We start from the raw sequence: 15,540 nt of genomic DNA on the forward strand, positions 1-15,540 counted from the left end.
CAGTTTAACATGAATACCCCACTCAGACACAGTATACTGACTCCGAGCCGACCAGTCCTTGTTTTAGCCCCTTAATGCCGAGCGCCAGACAGGGTAACAACTAGTACCATCTTTTAACGTCTTTTCGAATGACGCGGCCGGGGATCGAACCCCGGACCTTTCGCCCTCCGGGCGGACGCTCTACCACAAGACCACGGAGGCGGTCAGAAAAGGAAGTGGGACACCCAAGCAGGTGTAAATAAATTACATGAAATTAAACCAACTATTGGCTACACCTACTTGGGTTGTCAGTCCAGATTTTTGCGGCGTCATTTTGCGGCGATGTCGTATTGGCCACTCGAGATATACACATGAGTATCTTTTAAAAGGTGAAGATCCTCACTTTTGTATCCCTTGTGATGAAAGAATCACGGGCAAGAATGTCCTGCTTGACTGTATTGATTTTTCCATCACGAGGGATAAGTATTTCATCCATAAGTATCATCCATTAAGGATAATTTTAATCAGATAAGTTCACATTTTATACTTGCTTTTTTAAAGGAAATTGATGACAACTTTGATGACTATGTATTGTAAATAAATAACTTTCTCTATCTGTAGTATGAATCATTAACTGAGAATGTTAGTGGCTATATCCTCGAAGGGGGTTACAGTTGTGTAAAATTAATGTCCCCCTGAGAGGATATGTAAGACCACTTCATTCAAAGTAATTTATCTATCACTATCATAAACGCAGAATATTTGTATATTTTAATTTTCGGCTCATCTCTTCAACAATCGCCAATGACTGGAGGGATGGTGTAAATCCTATTTGGGAACCACGCAGGTAGCAAACATACTGTAAATCCCCATGGTCCCTTGTATGGTGGCCTAACTTTAGTTATTGGTGACATATAGCCTGTTTTTGTAGTGTGTCGTCTGTAATAATCTGATCTTTTGATTGTTCTAAAACTAGTTTTACAATTATGATCTGTGATATATTGCTGGTTGTTGTACTGTCCGTCGATGACAGTTTTTAATATATAATATAAATGCATACCATATGGCTGAAATATTGCCGATGTGACCTTAATTATTAACTCACTCACTAGATCTGGTATTTTTCATTAACTTAACTCAAACATATTCGGATATATATACCAACTTCGCGTTGGTGAAAATTCATACATTCGCGCATGCCGACTGAGCCATATCGCAGCTGACTTTCACAGCCTACCCGTCCTATGAATGGACCGATTGGATGGGTTATTTTTAATCTGTTCGACCAAGGTGTGTGCGAAAATGCAATTATAGAGATCTACGTGTCATAACTAAATGACCATCGAACTACAACTCATTTTCAACAAAAGAATGGAAACACGCATGCAAAGAATGTCAAATGTTACTTGAACTTACCTTCTCGATCGAGTATCCGCCAGGATTTGAATTGTCTGCACAGTCGCAAATCCACTTCTTGTCCTCGCTGATGCTAAATATCCAACTATCATCAGCTGCAAGTACCGCGTTCAAATCAATATATTTATTGTTCAGGTTAAGCCTTTTTAAACTTTTTTTTTCAACATTTGCTCACTTCTCCCAGAAGATACGGCTGAAACATGTTTGAGAATCATCCGTGTTGTGTAATTTTTGTGTGAATTTCTTTACATTATATTATGTGCACGTATCAGTATAAAAATATACATATAATTTAACATACCTAGCTTGTTCAAATATGAATTGGCATGCAAACTGATCATGCTTGAGTTTCAACGCAGTGTTAAAAAAGGTGAAACGGAGTGAAAAAGTAGGGTGATTTGTCGATTTTCCAATAAGCGTACGTCAAATTGAAATGATGTTCGCACGTCTTAAATTCGACGTTGTTGAGACGTTTAAGATTTAACGTTGATACTACGTTGCATTTTGGTTGATCAACGTCACAATATGAACGCAACCAATTTTAAAGGTTGATCCAACGTTGTGTGCATGCTGGGTAAGTAAGGAACAGATTTACTTACCGGATGATACAACTTCTGATATCAGGACCTGCGCCTGGTGTGCCATGAAGCCCAGAGTGGAGAAGACCACCAGGCCACAGAATATACTACTTGCTTCACCAATGACGGTAACTAACACGAGGTCTCTGAAATTCAAGACACCAAGATATCAACATCTCCCCACGTACTAAAGAAGTTTAGAGTGCAAATATTGTCCACATGTCGAGAATAATATTATTAGGGTAATGGCTTGTTTAAGAAAAAACAAGTGTTAAAAAATTTAGCTTTTGCCACATGAACATAAGGTACATCATTATTCCAAACAAATGTTTCAGCATTCAAGACCTCAGTAAAGCTTTCAAATGTTTGTAAATTACACATGTGGTGCAACATTCAAACATGCGGTTCCTCGTTTTAACAGGGGACATCTGTTCCCGTGTGGGCAATTCACATTGCTTGTGTTTGCTACACAATTCAAGGCCCCATTAAAGCTTTCAAAACGGTTTATTGTAGACGTACGGAGAAAATTGTTTTGTCCTTATTTTTCCATGTGAACAATTGACTTGTCTTTGCATCTGTTTGTGACCGGCAGCATCGGTGGGGCAGGATACGCGCATCCTTTCGGGAACACATAGTGTCATTACTAGATGATAGCGGTTCATACACACATGCTTATGATGTCGGAGTCATACAATGGACTGATTATGGAAATTTAAGCCAAGCAGAGAATCGTAATAAACATTGACTTATTTTATTTATCAACAACACCATATAAAAAGGGGCTAGAAATCGTCAGCCACTGAAGGGAGATCACCATACTGGGAACCATGGGGACTTACAGTACCTTTGCTTCCTGCATGGACGCTGGCAAGGTTTATATCATCCCTTCAGTCACTGGCGACAGTGTACCAGTTAAGCCTACGATTAAAATAAGAAATATACTACGTTTAAAAGCCTGGTATGCAGAAAAACACTTCGAATGATATGGGACTTACATACCCTCTTCGGGGGACAATAATTTTACACTACTTCAACCCCCCTCGAGGGTACAGCCACTAGCAATCTAAGCTATTAAATTGCACTACCAATTCTTAAAACAGTGCAGTAAGTACATTAAAATTTATGAGTAAAATCGATTTCTTTAAAAAAAAATATTAAACGAGAATTAACATCATTAAACAGGTCGTTAATTGTTTTAACACTGTAATATTTATGCCTTGTGATGGAAAAAATCCATTGAGTCAAGCAGGACATGCTTGACAGTGATTCCTTCATTAGAAAGGATACAAAATGGAGGATCCTCACCTTTTAATAAATATTTATTTGTGTATCTGCTGTGGCCAATATGACATCGTCGCATAATGACCGCTTCAAATCTGGACTGACAGCCCAAGTAGCTGTAACCGATATGTGGTTTAATTTGATGTTATTTATTGATACCTACTTGGGTGTCCCACTTCGTTTGCATCAGATCACGGATGTAAGATCTAATAACAGGTTTATAATCAGTGCATGGGAGACGAAGTGGTATCACAGATTTGTTGAGTGCTGCTTCTGCAGCAGCATCGGCCATTGTATAACCAATGATACCAACATGGCTTGGTAACCAACAAAAGACGATATCATATTGGCCAGTAGCAAGATCATTAAATAATTAAAAAAAATGGATTTTAATTGCCTGAAGGCATAAAAGTGAATCTGAAAAAATAATGAACTGTTTATGTTTAGATTAGTTGTTGATATATTTCAGTGCGGTAAAAATGGCGTTTGCTTCTGCTGTAAAGATGGAACTGATATCTAGTAATCGTGAAGATATTGTTTTGGATTCAATGACAGTGGCACTAGCAACAGCACCACCATCTTTGGATCCATCAGGAAATAAAGATTTATAAGTGTCATAATTGTTTCGTAATTGATTGTATTCTTGTTGGTAAATTGATTTCTTTAATTTGGTTAATGTGAGGTCTTACCTCTGGCCTTACCATTTGCCAAGAAGGTGATGAAAACAGTTGAGAGGGAGCTATATCTTGCAGTTTAATATTGGAAGCAAACATGGCAGACTGGATTCTGATTCCGAGTGGTGGAACAAGAGATGCATTTTATTGTAAATATCTTGGAAAAGAGGGTTAAAGACGCAATTAAAAGCTGGGTTTGACTGATTAGAATATAATTTAGTGACGTATTGTAAAGATAATTTCAGACGGCGTTGTTTAAGAGAAGGTTCATTCGCTTCTACATACAGACTGTGAATTGGAGACGTTCTAAAGGCTCCAAGACAAAGCCTGATGGATAGTATCTATAGTGTTTTTAAATTACTTTTGCAGGCTCCACCATAGACGATGGAGCCGTTATCGAGTTTGGAACAGATCAGTGACCTGTACAAGAGTGTAAGAGGGTTGTTCGATCCCCTCCCCACTAAGAATTTGAAACAACTTTCAATAAATCGAGTGCCTTTAGACATTTAGTTTTAAGGTATTTTATATGCGGTAAGAAAGTTAGATGGCCGTGGAAAATAAGTCCCAAGAACTTGGCCTCCTTTACCACTTTGATATGGGTGCCGTTTAAAAAGAGTTCAGGGTCCTTGTGCTGCTTATATTTTCTGCAAAAATGAATACAATTAGTTTTTGATTTGGAAAACTTACAACCATTTTCAAATGACCAGTTTTGAACTTTATTTAGACAGATTTGTAACTGTCTCTCTAATGTATGCATATTATTTCCACGACAAGAAATATTAAAATCATCCACGAAAAGTGATCCATCAACTTAATCACTTAAAACCTTCGAAAGACTATTTATTTTTATACTAAATAAAGTGACAGACAAAATACTGCCTTGTGGGACGCCCTGATCACTATGATAATGATCAGACAGGGTTGTACCCATGCGGACCTGTAATTGTCTGTCAGTTAAAAACCTGGATATAAATTGAGCCAAACGGCCTCGCAATCCAAAGTCAAGTAAATCTTTTAAAATACCGTGCTTCCATGTAGTGTCATATGCTTTTACCAGATCGAAAAGGATAGACACTGCATGCTGTTTGTTAACAATGGCATTCTTAACGAATGACTCCAATCTAACTAAATGGTCATGGTACTGCCATTTTTACGGAATCCACATTGAATATTAGTGATTAAATTATTTGATTCCAAATACCATGTTAATCTATAATTGACCATACGTTCCATGGTCTTACAAACACAGCTGGTCAATGATATGGGTCTATAATTTGATGGATCGCTATGATCTCTTCTAGGTTTCGGTATTGGTACAACTATTGCATCACGCCAAGAAGAAGAAAATTTCCTGATATCCATATATCATCAAAAATTAACAAAAGTTTTTTAAACATGGTTCTGGTAAGTGCTTCAGGAGTTGATAGTGTATATTATCAGCACCTGTGGCGGTATCATGTGCTTGTCCAAGAGCAGTATGAAGTTCATGCATCGAAATATTTCATTATAGTCGTCCCCATTATCGGATTCAAAATTAATGATTTTCTTTTCTTGTTGTTTTTGAAACTGTTGGAATTCTGGAACATAATTTGAGGAAGAAGAATGTTTTGCTAACGTTTCACCTAGTTTATTTGCAATATCCGATTTATTAGTTAACAGTTCATCCCCGTTCTTAAAATGGTGGATGCTAAATTTAGAACCCTTACCTTTAATTTTCTGTATCATGTTCCATACCTTAGACATAGGCGGCCGTGATTTTATTTGGGAAACAAATTTTGCCAAGATTGGCGTTTATTTTGCTTAAAAGTACGCTTGTCTTTAGCATTTGAATTTTAAATATTCAACTGATGTACCATGGGATGGCGACGGAAGTAGTGTTCAGCCTTTTTCCGTGTCTTCCTAGCTTGTTTGCTGTCATCGTTAAACCATGGTTTACGAATGTGAGGATTTGTGGAGGACTTAAGAATACATTCATCAGCGATTTCGTTTAATACATCAGAAAATAATTGTACAGGGTCTGTAGCATCAAGAAACAATCAGGTTTTAACTTATTGGATGCAAGTGTTTCGAATAAAGGCCAGTTAGCCTTAGTAAAGTTCCATTTTGTTGAAGGAGGAAAATCGGAAGTTAAGACGGGTTTTGAAATGGATGGGAAATGATCACTTCCACAGAGGTCTTCATGGACGGACCATTCAAATTCGTTTAATAATTCAGAATCTGTTACTGACATATTGAGAGCAGAGTAGGTGCCTGCGCGGAGATCAACTGTTATTACTTGAACGTCATCGTCATCATTATTAGAACCACGCTGTCTGCAAATGATTTCAGAAGTTATGTATGACTATTTACTTCAATGGTCTGTTGTTGAAGTTGTTGTAGCTGCTCATGGTGATGAGTCCGCCGTACGTAACGCCCGTTGAATAGAAACCTTGGAGCAGCGCTTCCAACCACACCTATACAATGCAAGGTCATTAATGCTGTCTTAAAAGAACTGTGAGAGATGGCAATATATTTGTATTTTAAAATTAATTATGCATTGTACAGCAAAGAGATACAGGAAGACATGTATCTCTCTTTGATCTCTGTCCCCGTGAGATTATATTAGTTTGGCTAAAGTTAGGATGTTGGTATTTTATTCAAAGGAACACTTGTCAAAACTATTTGCATGATCAGCATATACAAATACGAATGTGTGTAAAGTAAATATTTCAAGATGTGCGATACAATGACGTTAAACGGATTGACATTTGTGGTTATCAAGATTAACGGTCAATTATAAATACACAAACGAGTAAAGGAAATGTGCAACGGCTACAAAGGATTGATGTTCAGAGGAACATGCCCAAACTGATCAAAGCAAAGATTATATCAACGGACATTATTCTGACGAATGTTTTATGAACTCTAACCTGAACAGACGCGAGTCGTGAAAAGTCTGTACGGAAGAAGTATATAATCCCATCTCCTGCTCCCGGCATCATACATGATCTTATGAGCAGCACCGTAAGCAGCATATACGGCAACAACGCAGTCACATATAACACCTACAAGTGAAAACCTGTAGTTATCAAGTGAGGACTCTCAACCCAGATTTATGACAATGTGACACCACCAAATCTCCGGTTAAAGCGAGTGAATGGGTGTGCGAATGTTGCTTAATGCATCAGCCAGGAATGTTCCAACTGTATGAAAATCATGGCAGCTTGTAAATAATCGAGTCTGGATCCGGCAAGTCAGTGACTGTGCAAAGGTCCACGCCATCGGGATACAGTGAGACGTTACCCGTAAAAAGGCCTGCCCACTCGATCCATTTTAGACGAAAATTACGTTACGACATTGAAAGGATAGGGGTCAACCATTATATATTTAGCGGAGGGTGTCGCGTGTAATGTGTTGTCAAATATGCACGGAAATATTAATGTCTTTCACCTCAAAAATAAACTTGTGCACAGGGCAATCTGGATGTTCTGAACAATTATATAATGTTGCTCAAAATGGGTTCCAAAGTGTTTGGCGTCTTCTCAAAAGGAACTTTAGTGTAGGCGTTCGTTAAATAATAGACTAAATAGTCATCATAACATTGTTCATAATGGGGACGTATTGGGGTGGTATTCTATCCCTATAGGACTGTTAAATGTATATCAAGCCTCATATATAATGGGATCAGATGATGAAATCAGTGCGGTTGGTGGCTTTGCGAATGGTGCGTCTTACCTTTCCGACAGACCTGACGCCTTTCATGAGACAGAGGAACGCTACAACCCATGAAGCAAGGTTACAGAGAAGGAGATGAACCTGAACTGACCCGAAGTTGTCGATGCCACTGGACACCCTCAGTGTGCCATATCTGCCACAGTGAATGGAACTCACAATAAGTAACGGTTTCATTTGTTTGGCTTATTCACTGTCAATGGGCGTGTCAATGAATTTTTCTGGCATTGATGGATATATAATTTAATATTTCAACGCGTCTCGATTATAAGACGAGACAGATTCTATTGCAAGTAAAAGGCAACTTAACGGTGAAAAAAAAACTACGAATGGATTAGTGACAAAAGGTGTTCGCGATAAGGACAAGCAAGTCCTGTCCTACCGGTAGCACACGTCACTCACACAATTGGCTTTAAAAGTGTGTGTGTTGTGCACCCATTGTAGGAATTTCTGGTTCGAGAACTACTTTATACAGTGCTGCAGTATGATGCTAATATATGAAAATGACATTAAGTGTATCCGCTGAAAGGCACCAATATTAAAAAACAACAACCAAATAATGGTTCTTTTATCAGACATTTTTGTTGCTCAACGTGTATGTATTTGTAGTCGAAAATCATACCAGTGGGATGACATTTATGCTAGTTTGACTTTTTTGTAGTCCTAATATAGAAACGGACATAGCTGGCCATGTCATGATAAGATCCTCACAAGAGTCCTCCTCATATCCGTGTTTGTTTTAACGGACGCTCGGTCGGCCATATGACAATGTGGCACATGAGACTATATGTGTTCGAAGTTTTAACTCGATTTGTTTCAATAGTGTTTTGTTTGTTAACGTTATTGTCTGAAATGACACGGATGAAATTCAGTGATGATACCAGGTGTTTGCGGAAAGTGTAAGCATGCCCTTACACATTTATTCCAGGCCTTAAACAGTAGTCTTGAAGTATACAATGTATGCTACAATCTTTCTCTTACTGCCAAAATTCTTCTGATGCTGTCAATGTTACATTCGACTTTCTCCAAGCAGAGTAGAAAAGGCGTTCCTCCACTGCATTTATGTGGACGTGTGTCTCGCTAATGGATGAAACGTTCCCAAGCTTACTGACACACATGGGGGTGTTCCACCAGTTGTCACACGTTGTCCATGGCAACACGGACCAGAAAGACGTGTATATGTAATACATGGACCAGGAAATTATGACATTGTACAGCACACCTCCGAATGAAGAGGTCAATACCTGAGAGATCCCAATACCTGGAACAAAACATGTTTATCACAATCTGCATGGTAATATTATTTCATTTCCTAACATAGACACACTTTTAGATACGCCTAACTAGTCCATGCTCATCCTTGATTATCCAGGGTATTATATCATTGTATCATGATAAAATATTCTGGACCATTTGCTCTCGTAGATCGGTTTGAGGCCGATGCGAATAGCACGATACTAATCAAATTACTAGGTAAATTCTGTGCTAGATTAATGATAGGACAGATGGTGATGGTGGCGTCGGTGGCGTATATGTATAGTATATCGTAACAGAATGAAGACGCAATCTTTTCGGTTATTATTTCTTATCCCTTTTATAGACGGCGGTTCAGGAAGTTGAAGCAACTGTATCTTCAAAGTTTTTGTTTCACAGTAACTAAATTTAAACGCCTGGATGACATTGCACTGTGCCCTGTCTTGATTACCGTCAGATTAGGTCATCATATCCCCGGGCCTGTCGTAAGAGCAGATGTATATGAGGAAAGGATGGTTGGGTCCTGTGACTTGGCTGATTGTGAGTCGTCACCTTACAAGGGGGCGGTGGTGTAGCCTAGTGGTTAAAGTGTTGGATCGTCACGCCGAAGACCCGGGTTCGATTCCCCACAAAGCTCATTTTTCGGTATCCCCCGCCGTGATATTGCTGGAATATTGCTAAAACACATACTCACTCACTAACCTCACGACCCGTGAAGATTCCGGGTTAGAATAGGTCTTCAGCAACCCATGCTTGCCGTAAAAGGTGACTATACTTGTCGTAAAAGGCGACTAACGAGATCGGGTGGTCAGGCTCGCTTACTTGGTTGATGCATGTCATTGATCCCAATTGCGTGGATCGATGCTCATGATATTAATCACTGGGTTGTCTGGTCCAGACTCTATTATTTACAGGTTGCCGTCGTATAGCTGGAATATTGCTGAGTGTGGCGTTAAAAAACAAACCAACCAAACCACTAATCTCACAAGTGTTGATCTTACTATCAACCACTGGGTTACCCTCCTAGAATATTTATACACCGCCGTAATATAGCTTGTTGATCCAGCTAACGCGCAACGTTTACACAACGTTTTCAGAGATATCTCATTCATATGGATATTTAATTTACTGGTTGTCCTAATTTAATACAATTATATGTTATCTTTTTGGATAAACAATAAATATATGTTTATTGGATATAGTTTAAGTTTTGACTTTTGTACTAATGCCGAACATAGTTGTTTCCGCTGCTGCAAGGGTGAAACTGAGACACGAGCATTCGTGAGATAAACAGGAATGTTGGATCATTGAGGAATACACCAAATAAACCCGGGGCTCTGAGTAACGTTAACGTCAGTACAGCTGTTTTATGGTCTAATTAAATGGTCTATATACATGTTGGTAGTTCTGTGGCTTCAATGAATGCTAAGTATGTATTTGTATAAATGTATTGTGTTCTATGTTCGTATCACATTTTGCATTCAACTTAAATCTTGAAAGTCTATAGTGGGGGAACCATCAAACTAAAAAAGTGTCATCGATCCCAATTGCGTTGATCGATGCTCATGATGTCAACCACTGGATTGTCCGGTCCAACCTCGATTATTTGCAGACCACCGTCATATAGCTGGATAATTGCTGAGTGCGGTGTTAAACAACACACAAACCAAACCAAACAAAAACACAAAACAAAACCAGATATACATGTTAAAATAACTCTATGAGCCTGAAGATAAGCACCTGGCAATGTCATTTTGTGGCAGGCAATTTCTTTTACCGGTCTTAAGCATGATTATTGTTGGGAAGAATGTTCGGCGAATGTTTTGAATAAAATCCCAGGCCCCGACCCTCCCCAGAATATCAAATGGTCAATCCCTTTTCTCAAACATTGTCGTAACCAAATGGAAACGTTTTGAAAACGTTTTAAGTTTTTTTTAGGTTCCCATAATGTTTCTTGGCAAAGTAGTTTGAAAACGTTTTGATACACATTTAGGTTAAAACCGTCTTTGGGACCATATGGAAACGTTTTCAATATGTTTCTGTGTCAGCTGGATCGTATATCGGATTCTTACAGAGGGTTTGCACATCGGCTTTTCAATTCATACCTCAATGAACCGGAACAAAATACACAGTCAATTCTTATGATTAAATTCGATTATGATTAAAAAAATATGTTATCTACAATAGTTTAACCAAAAGCAGTTGCAAATATCAAAGCAGACAAAAATTCCAGGTGTAGGAATACAAAGTGTGGCGTGACATGAATCAGGTGATTGTTTAATGTATGCACAAAAGTTGACACGCCTACAAAGTCAGTAGCCAATCAGCGGAGAGTAGAATCAAAACAAAGTTCACTGGACCTGTCAATGAAGGCAAGAGGCGAGAAGAACTGCAACAGTCGCACTCCATCGGAAATAGGCCCGTGAGAAGGCGGCTGTTTCAGATCACATGGTCAGTTACCGTCAGATTCAAACCTTAGTCCCTTGAGAATGGGGAGACATAGCTGGAAAAAGGCGGGTTAGAAATGAAATCCAAAGACATGGAATTTGTGGAACCCAGACAAGCGGGAAAGAACAGGCGAGCGATCCTGAACGTTTGCTGTTTTATTCCGTCTTGGCCTTCGGTGTCAAAGAATTGTTTGGACAATGAATATACCTGAATTTCGCTTAATGTCCTGTGCATGACGACACACGTGAGCAGAAAGGGAATTCCCTCGACTGTAATAGTGGGATACCCCGACATTCCGTAGAAATAAAAGTAGTCTGCCTCGGTGGGCGTGGCATATTTTTTTACATTTCTTGGGAAATGAATGTAATAACGTGAGCTATTCAGCTGATCAGAATGCAGGAATTACAATTAACACAGCGTACATTAAATTATTGATTATTGTGACGAAGCAGGGCAATTAATTATGTTTTGTCAGTTTAAATCAAACAAGTCATGTCCGACTATCTAGCCTGTTTTGCTTTAGTTGTGACAAATGCATTAATTGTCTACAACACGTCACATTCGTCTCTGTATAACCAGCTTATTAGCTCATACGCTTAGCGTCTTAAATCAGACTCAAGACAAACTTCGTTCTTCGTGAACGGAAGGCAGAGACTCTGAGGATGCTGGATATGAAACAAATATATTTTAAATAGAAAAATAAAGGACAGCTGCGCAGGGTGACTCTTCTTGTCCGATAAAGACTTAGGTTACATGACATGTAATTAACGATGCGACTGACCTTTAAACAGAGGACAGAGGACCCACACAGGTGCTGCACTCCTGCTTGAGAACTGACTGATGGTGATTTCCAGGAAAAACAGCGGGACAGAGCAAGTGATGATTCCCATAAAGTAAGGAATGAGAAACGCACCTGTAAACAACGAAACGAACCACAATTGCAAGAAGAACGATTGACGACAAGACACAGAAGATCATTCTCCTCTCTTGGTCACCATAGTAAAATTTAATATAGTTTGATTTGCCATATTGACTTCAGAAAATGCGTGATTTCATGAAAAACATGAACATGCCAAAATGCAAATTTACAAATCAATAGCTCATAGCGTGTGTGTCCACCTCTGGTTGCGATGCAAGCAACACATCTTCGTCTCATGGAATTGACCAGGCGTCGCACAAGATCCTGTGGGATATCTGTCTATATCTGGTAGAGCATGTTTCGAAGTTCCTGGAGTGCCTGTGGAACACGTGGTTGACGTCAAAGGCGCCGATCCATCTCATCCCACATGTGCTCAATTGTTGAGAGATCAGGGAAGCGAGCCGGCCAGAGGCCACGTTGTTTCCCTGAACAAGTCGAGCAATACGAGGCCGGGCTTTGTCATGTTGAAAGGTAATACCTGGGCCATTACGACGCAAAAACAGTAGAACAACAGGGTTGATGATCTCGTCGCGGTAGCGCTGTTCATTGAGATTTTCCTCTACCAATATCAAACGGGACCTGTCTTGCTGTAATCCCACCCATACCATAACGTTGCCGCCCCCGGACCTGATTTTCTTCCATGACACAATGATTGACGTAACGTTCACCTCGACGTCGGTACACTCGAATCCGTCCATCGCTGTGGCTGAGGTGAAAACGAGACTCGTCAGTGAATAGAACTTGTTCCCACTACATGACCGTCCAGCTTAGATGCTGTCTGCACTACTGTAGACGTGCTTGACTGTGGTTTCCTGTCTAAATGGGACGCCTGGCGGGTCTTCTGGCGATAATTCCTGCACACGGCGACGTATGGTTTGTGAAGATAATCGTCGAAGGCCAGCGATGCTTCTTGCAGTCACCGTTGCTGGCTGGAATCAATTTCGTAGTTGTGTTGTTCGAATCCAGTTGTCTTCTCGATTATTGGTTACGCGTGGCCTGCCACACTGAGGATGGTTTCTGACTGCATTCGTCTGTTGCCAACGTTGCTATAAACAACAAATGGTGTTTCTGTCGACGTTAAATTGTCTTGCAACATCACGTTGAATCGATCCTGCTTCAAGCATACCAATGGCTCGCAGATGCTCATTTTTGGACAGGCGTGGCATTTCGTAATGTTGAATAATTTTTTTCGTAATTTTGTTGTTTTTCTGAGTGGTTGTTGTCAAACAATGCATACGAAATCCCGTTAACCCACAGGTTTTTATACCCATTGTTGGGTAGTAAAATGCATGGGGCTTGCATAAAAGTCAACTTTTGCATGGAATCTATCTTTTCTGAAGCAGATGCTCTTTTGTGACTTGATTCCATACTACACTATTGAAAACCAAACTTTACTTGTTTGAAAAATACACTAAAATATTGGTGTCACAGGAACTTTTGTTGTTGAGTATACATTGTTTGGAGACCCGTGATATATTTAGCTACTAACTAAAACATAGATTACAACGTAAGTGCTTCATGGTACCATTAGAGACGAAGCTATATTCATTGGATGAGATAACAGACGTACGGACCTGACGATACGACTTCAGAGATTGGTACCTGACTCACTTGCCATAAAGCCTAGAATTGAGAACACAGTGCATCCACAGAAGATGCTGCTCAACTGGCTATCACGTCTCCTAAATCCCCTAAATAAACAATACATACCATTTTAATACACGCAGCTTGTGTTAATATATTGTTACAACAATTTCTTTGGCATAAGTTATAATTAGCTGAGACAGCAGATTTCTGTTGTTCGTACTGACAGTAATCTGCACAGGTATTGACATACATCTTTTATGCGACAATTGGAAGTTTGAAAAACAAGATCATAAAATGTATTTAGTGATGGTTTGATGTTGAGTAGAACCTAAAACAATTTTTGTGGAAGGAGTTGAAACTACGCATGGTGATGGGGCCGTCTTTGATTGTATTCAATGAGTAGAAGCTCCGCAGCAACGCCTCCTACCACAAATTCCATCAACATAAGCTTATTAGAAGTAGAACAGTGGAATACGTCAAGTAGTAAAGGTATGGTGATTCTGATTCACTTACAATGGAGCCAGATTTATACCCCTATATTGCTACAGAGGCAATTTTCCCATGCAAACCGTGATGTGAACAAATGATTATCGTGAAACTGAACTACATTGTAATGCAAATATTTTTACTCATATGCATACCATTATTTTGAACAAAGTGTTATTCAACATTTTTACTAAGTTCTTCTCTCATTTTACTGGGAGACCAGACTGTATACTCCTCTCCGAAATTGTAAAGAAACAATTGATAACAACGATTCGATTGGTTGACATCACTGATATAATATATACCTTGTGGTAATTCTCGCCAGTTGATAATTTTGTCCCGGAGCATAAATGCTTCGATAGCTGTTTCAATTTCTTCCTTTGTTGGCTTGTATTCATCTATTATTATAGACTTATGAGGGCATTTGTCTATATGATTTTTTTATGCAGTGAGATCCAAAGATGTATCGAGGAAACAATTTATTTGTAATCTCCAACCAGTTCTTTTGTTTTGGCATGGAATACTTGGCGCCCTTGTTATCACTCCTGTTCACTTAACTTTTTTTGCCACTGGTCTTACGAGAATTTGATCAAATCTCCTGCTTCAATGCATTGAGTTCTGTCAACACTAAATGAAACTCCTTCTCAGATACCTTGCCAGTGTTGTTGAAATATGATCCTCAATGCTGTTCAACTTTGCTTCAGCGAGCACACGAATAATCATGTTTTAAGGCTTTCTTTTGCAACTTATGAGAAATAAATTTAAGAGTTATTCCTGCCAGCCCAGAGACCCCGGCTGCTACGTCCATACCAAGTACGATAGGTGTGGCGATTATAGTTGATAATAAACCAACACTGGCTACACCAAGTCCCACGCCAGCAGCTACATGAGCAGTGTCCGCTCCATCGCAAGCATTCACAGCTCTGGGATACTTTTTTATTCTTCCTGGGAATACGGTATACGCGAAACGTTAAATTTGTGGCATGTATGTCGACATGTTGGTTTATTTGAAATATCAAGCCACGCATTTACAGAAACAAAACATACAAATCATATGCGTCGAATGTTGATGCTATTCTTTTCCAGCAATAAGAGATACTTCAAAATCGTCTTTGTGTAGTTAATTGATGCATCTGACCGTTTCTGGTCATTAGCTGACATTATTAAACCATTAATGTGTAATCCGATGTTATTTTTTTCCTCAAGT

General features: G+C 39.3%; 1 protein-coding gene across 1 annotated transcript in view; it reads right to left on the minus strand.

Annotated features, from left to right (window-relative positions):
- Positions 1-15,540, minus strand: part of LOC139453932 (sodium- and chloride-dependent glycine transporter 1-like) — a 41,719-nt gene that overhangs the window by 18,512 nt on the left and 7,667 nt on the right. The window contains exons 2-8 of the mRNA XM_071235374.1: positions 12,739-12,966; positions 12,123-12,254; positions 8,621-8,900; positions 7,643-7,775; positions 6,838-6,972; positions 6,278-6,381; positions 1,995-2,119 (exon numbers count right to left, since the gene is read on the minus strand). Of these exons, the coding sequence (XP_071091475.1) occupies positions 1,995-2,119; positions 6,278-6,381; positions 6,838-6,972; positions 7,643-7,775; positions 8,621-8,900; positions 12,123-12,254; positions 12,739-12,966 (1,137 nt within the window). The remainder of the gene's footprint in view (positions 1-1,994; positions 2,120-6,277; positions 6,382-6,837; positions 6,973-7,642; positions 7,776-8,620; positions 8,901-12,122; positions 12,255-12,738; positions 12,967-15,540) is intronic.

This window comes from Haliotis cracherodii, unplaced genomic scaffold (assembly GCF_022045235.1).
Source record: "Haliotis cracherodii isolate W230 unplaced genomic scaffold, xgHalCrac1.p SCAF_10, whole genome shotgun sequence".
In the NCBI taxonomy this organism is placed as follows: domain Eukaryota; kingdom Metazoa; phylum Mollusca; class Gastropoda; order Lepetellida; family Haliotidae; genus Haliotis; species Haliotis cracherodii.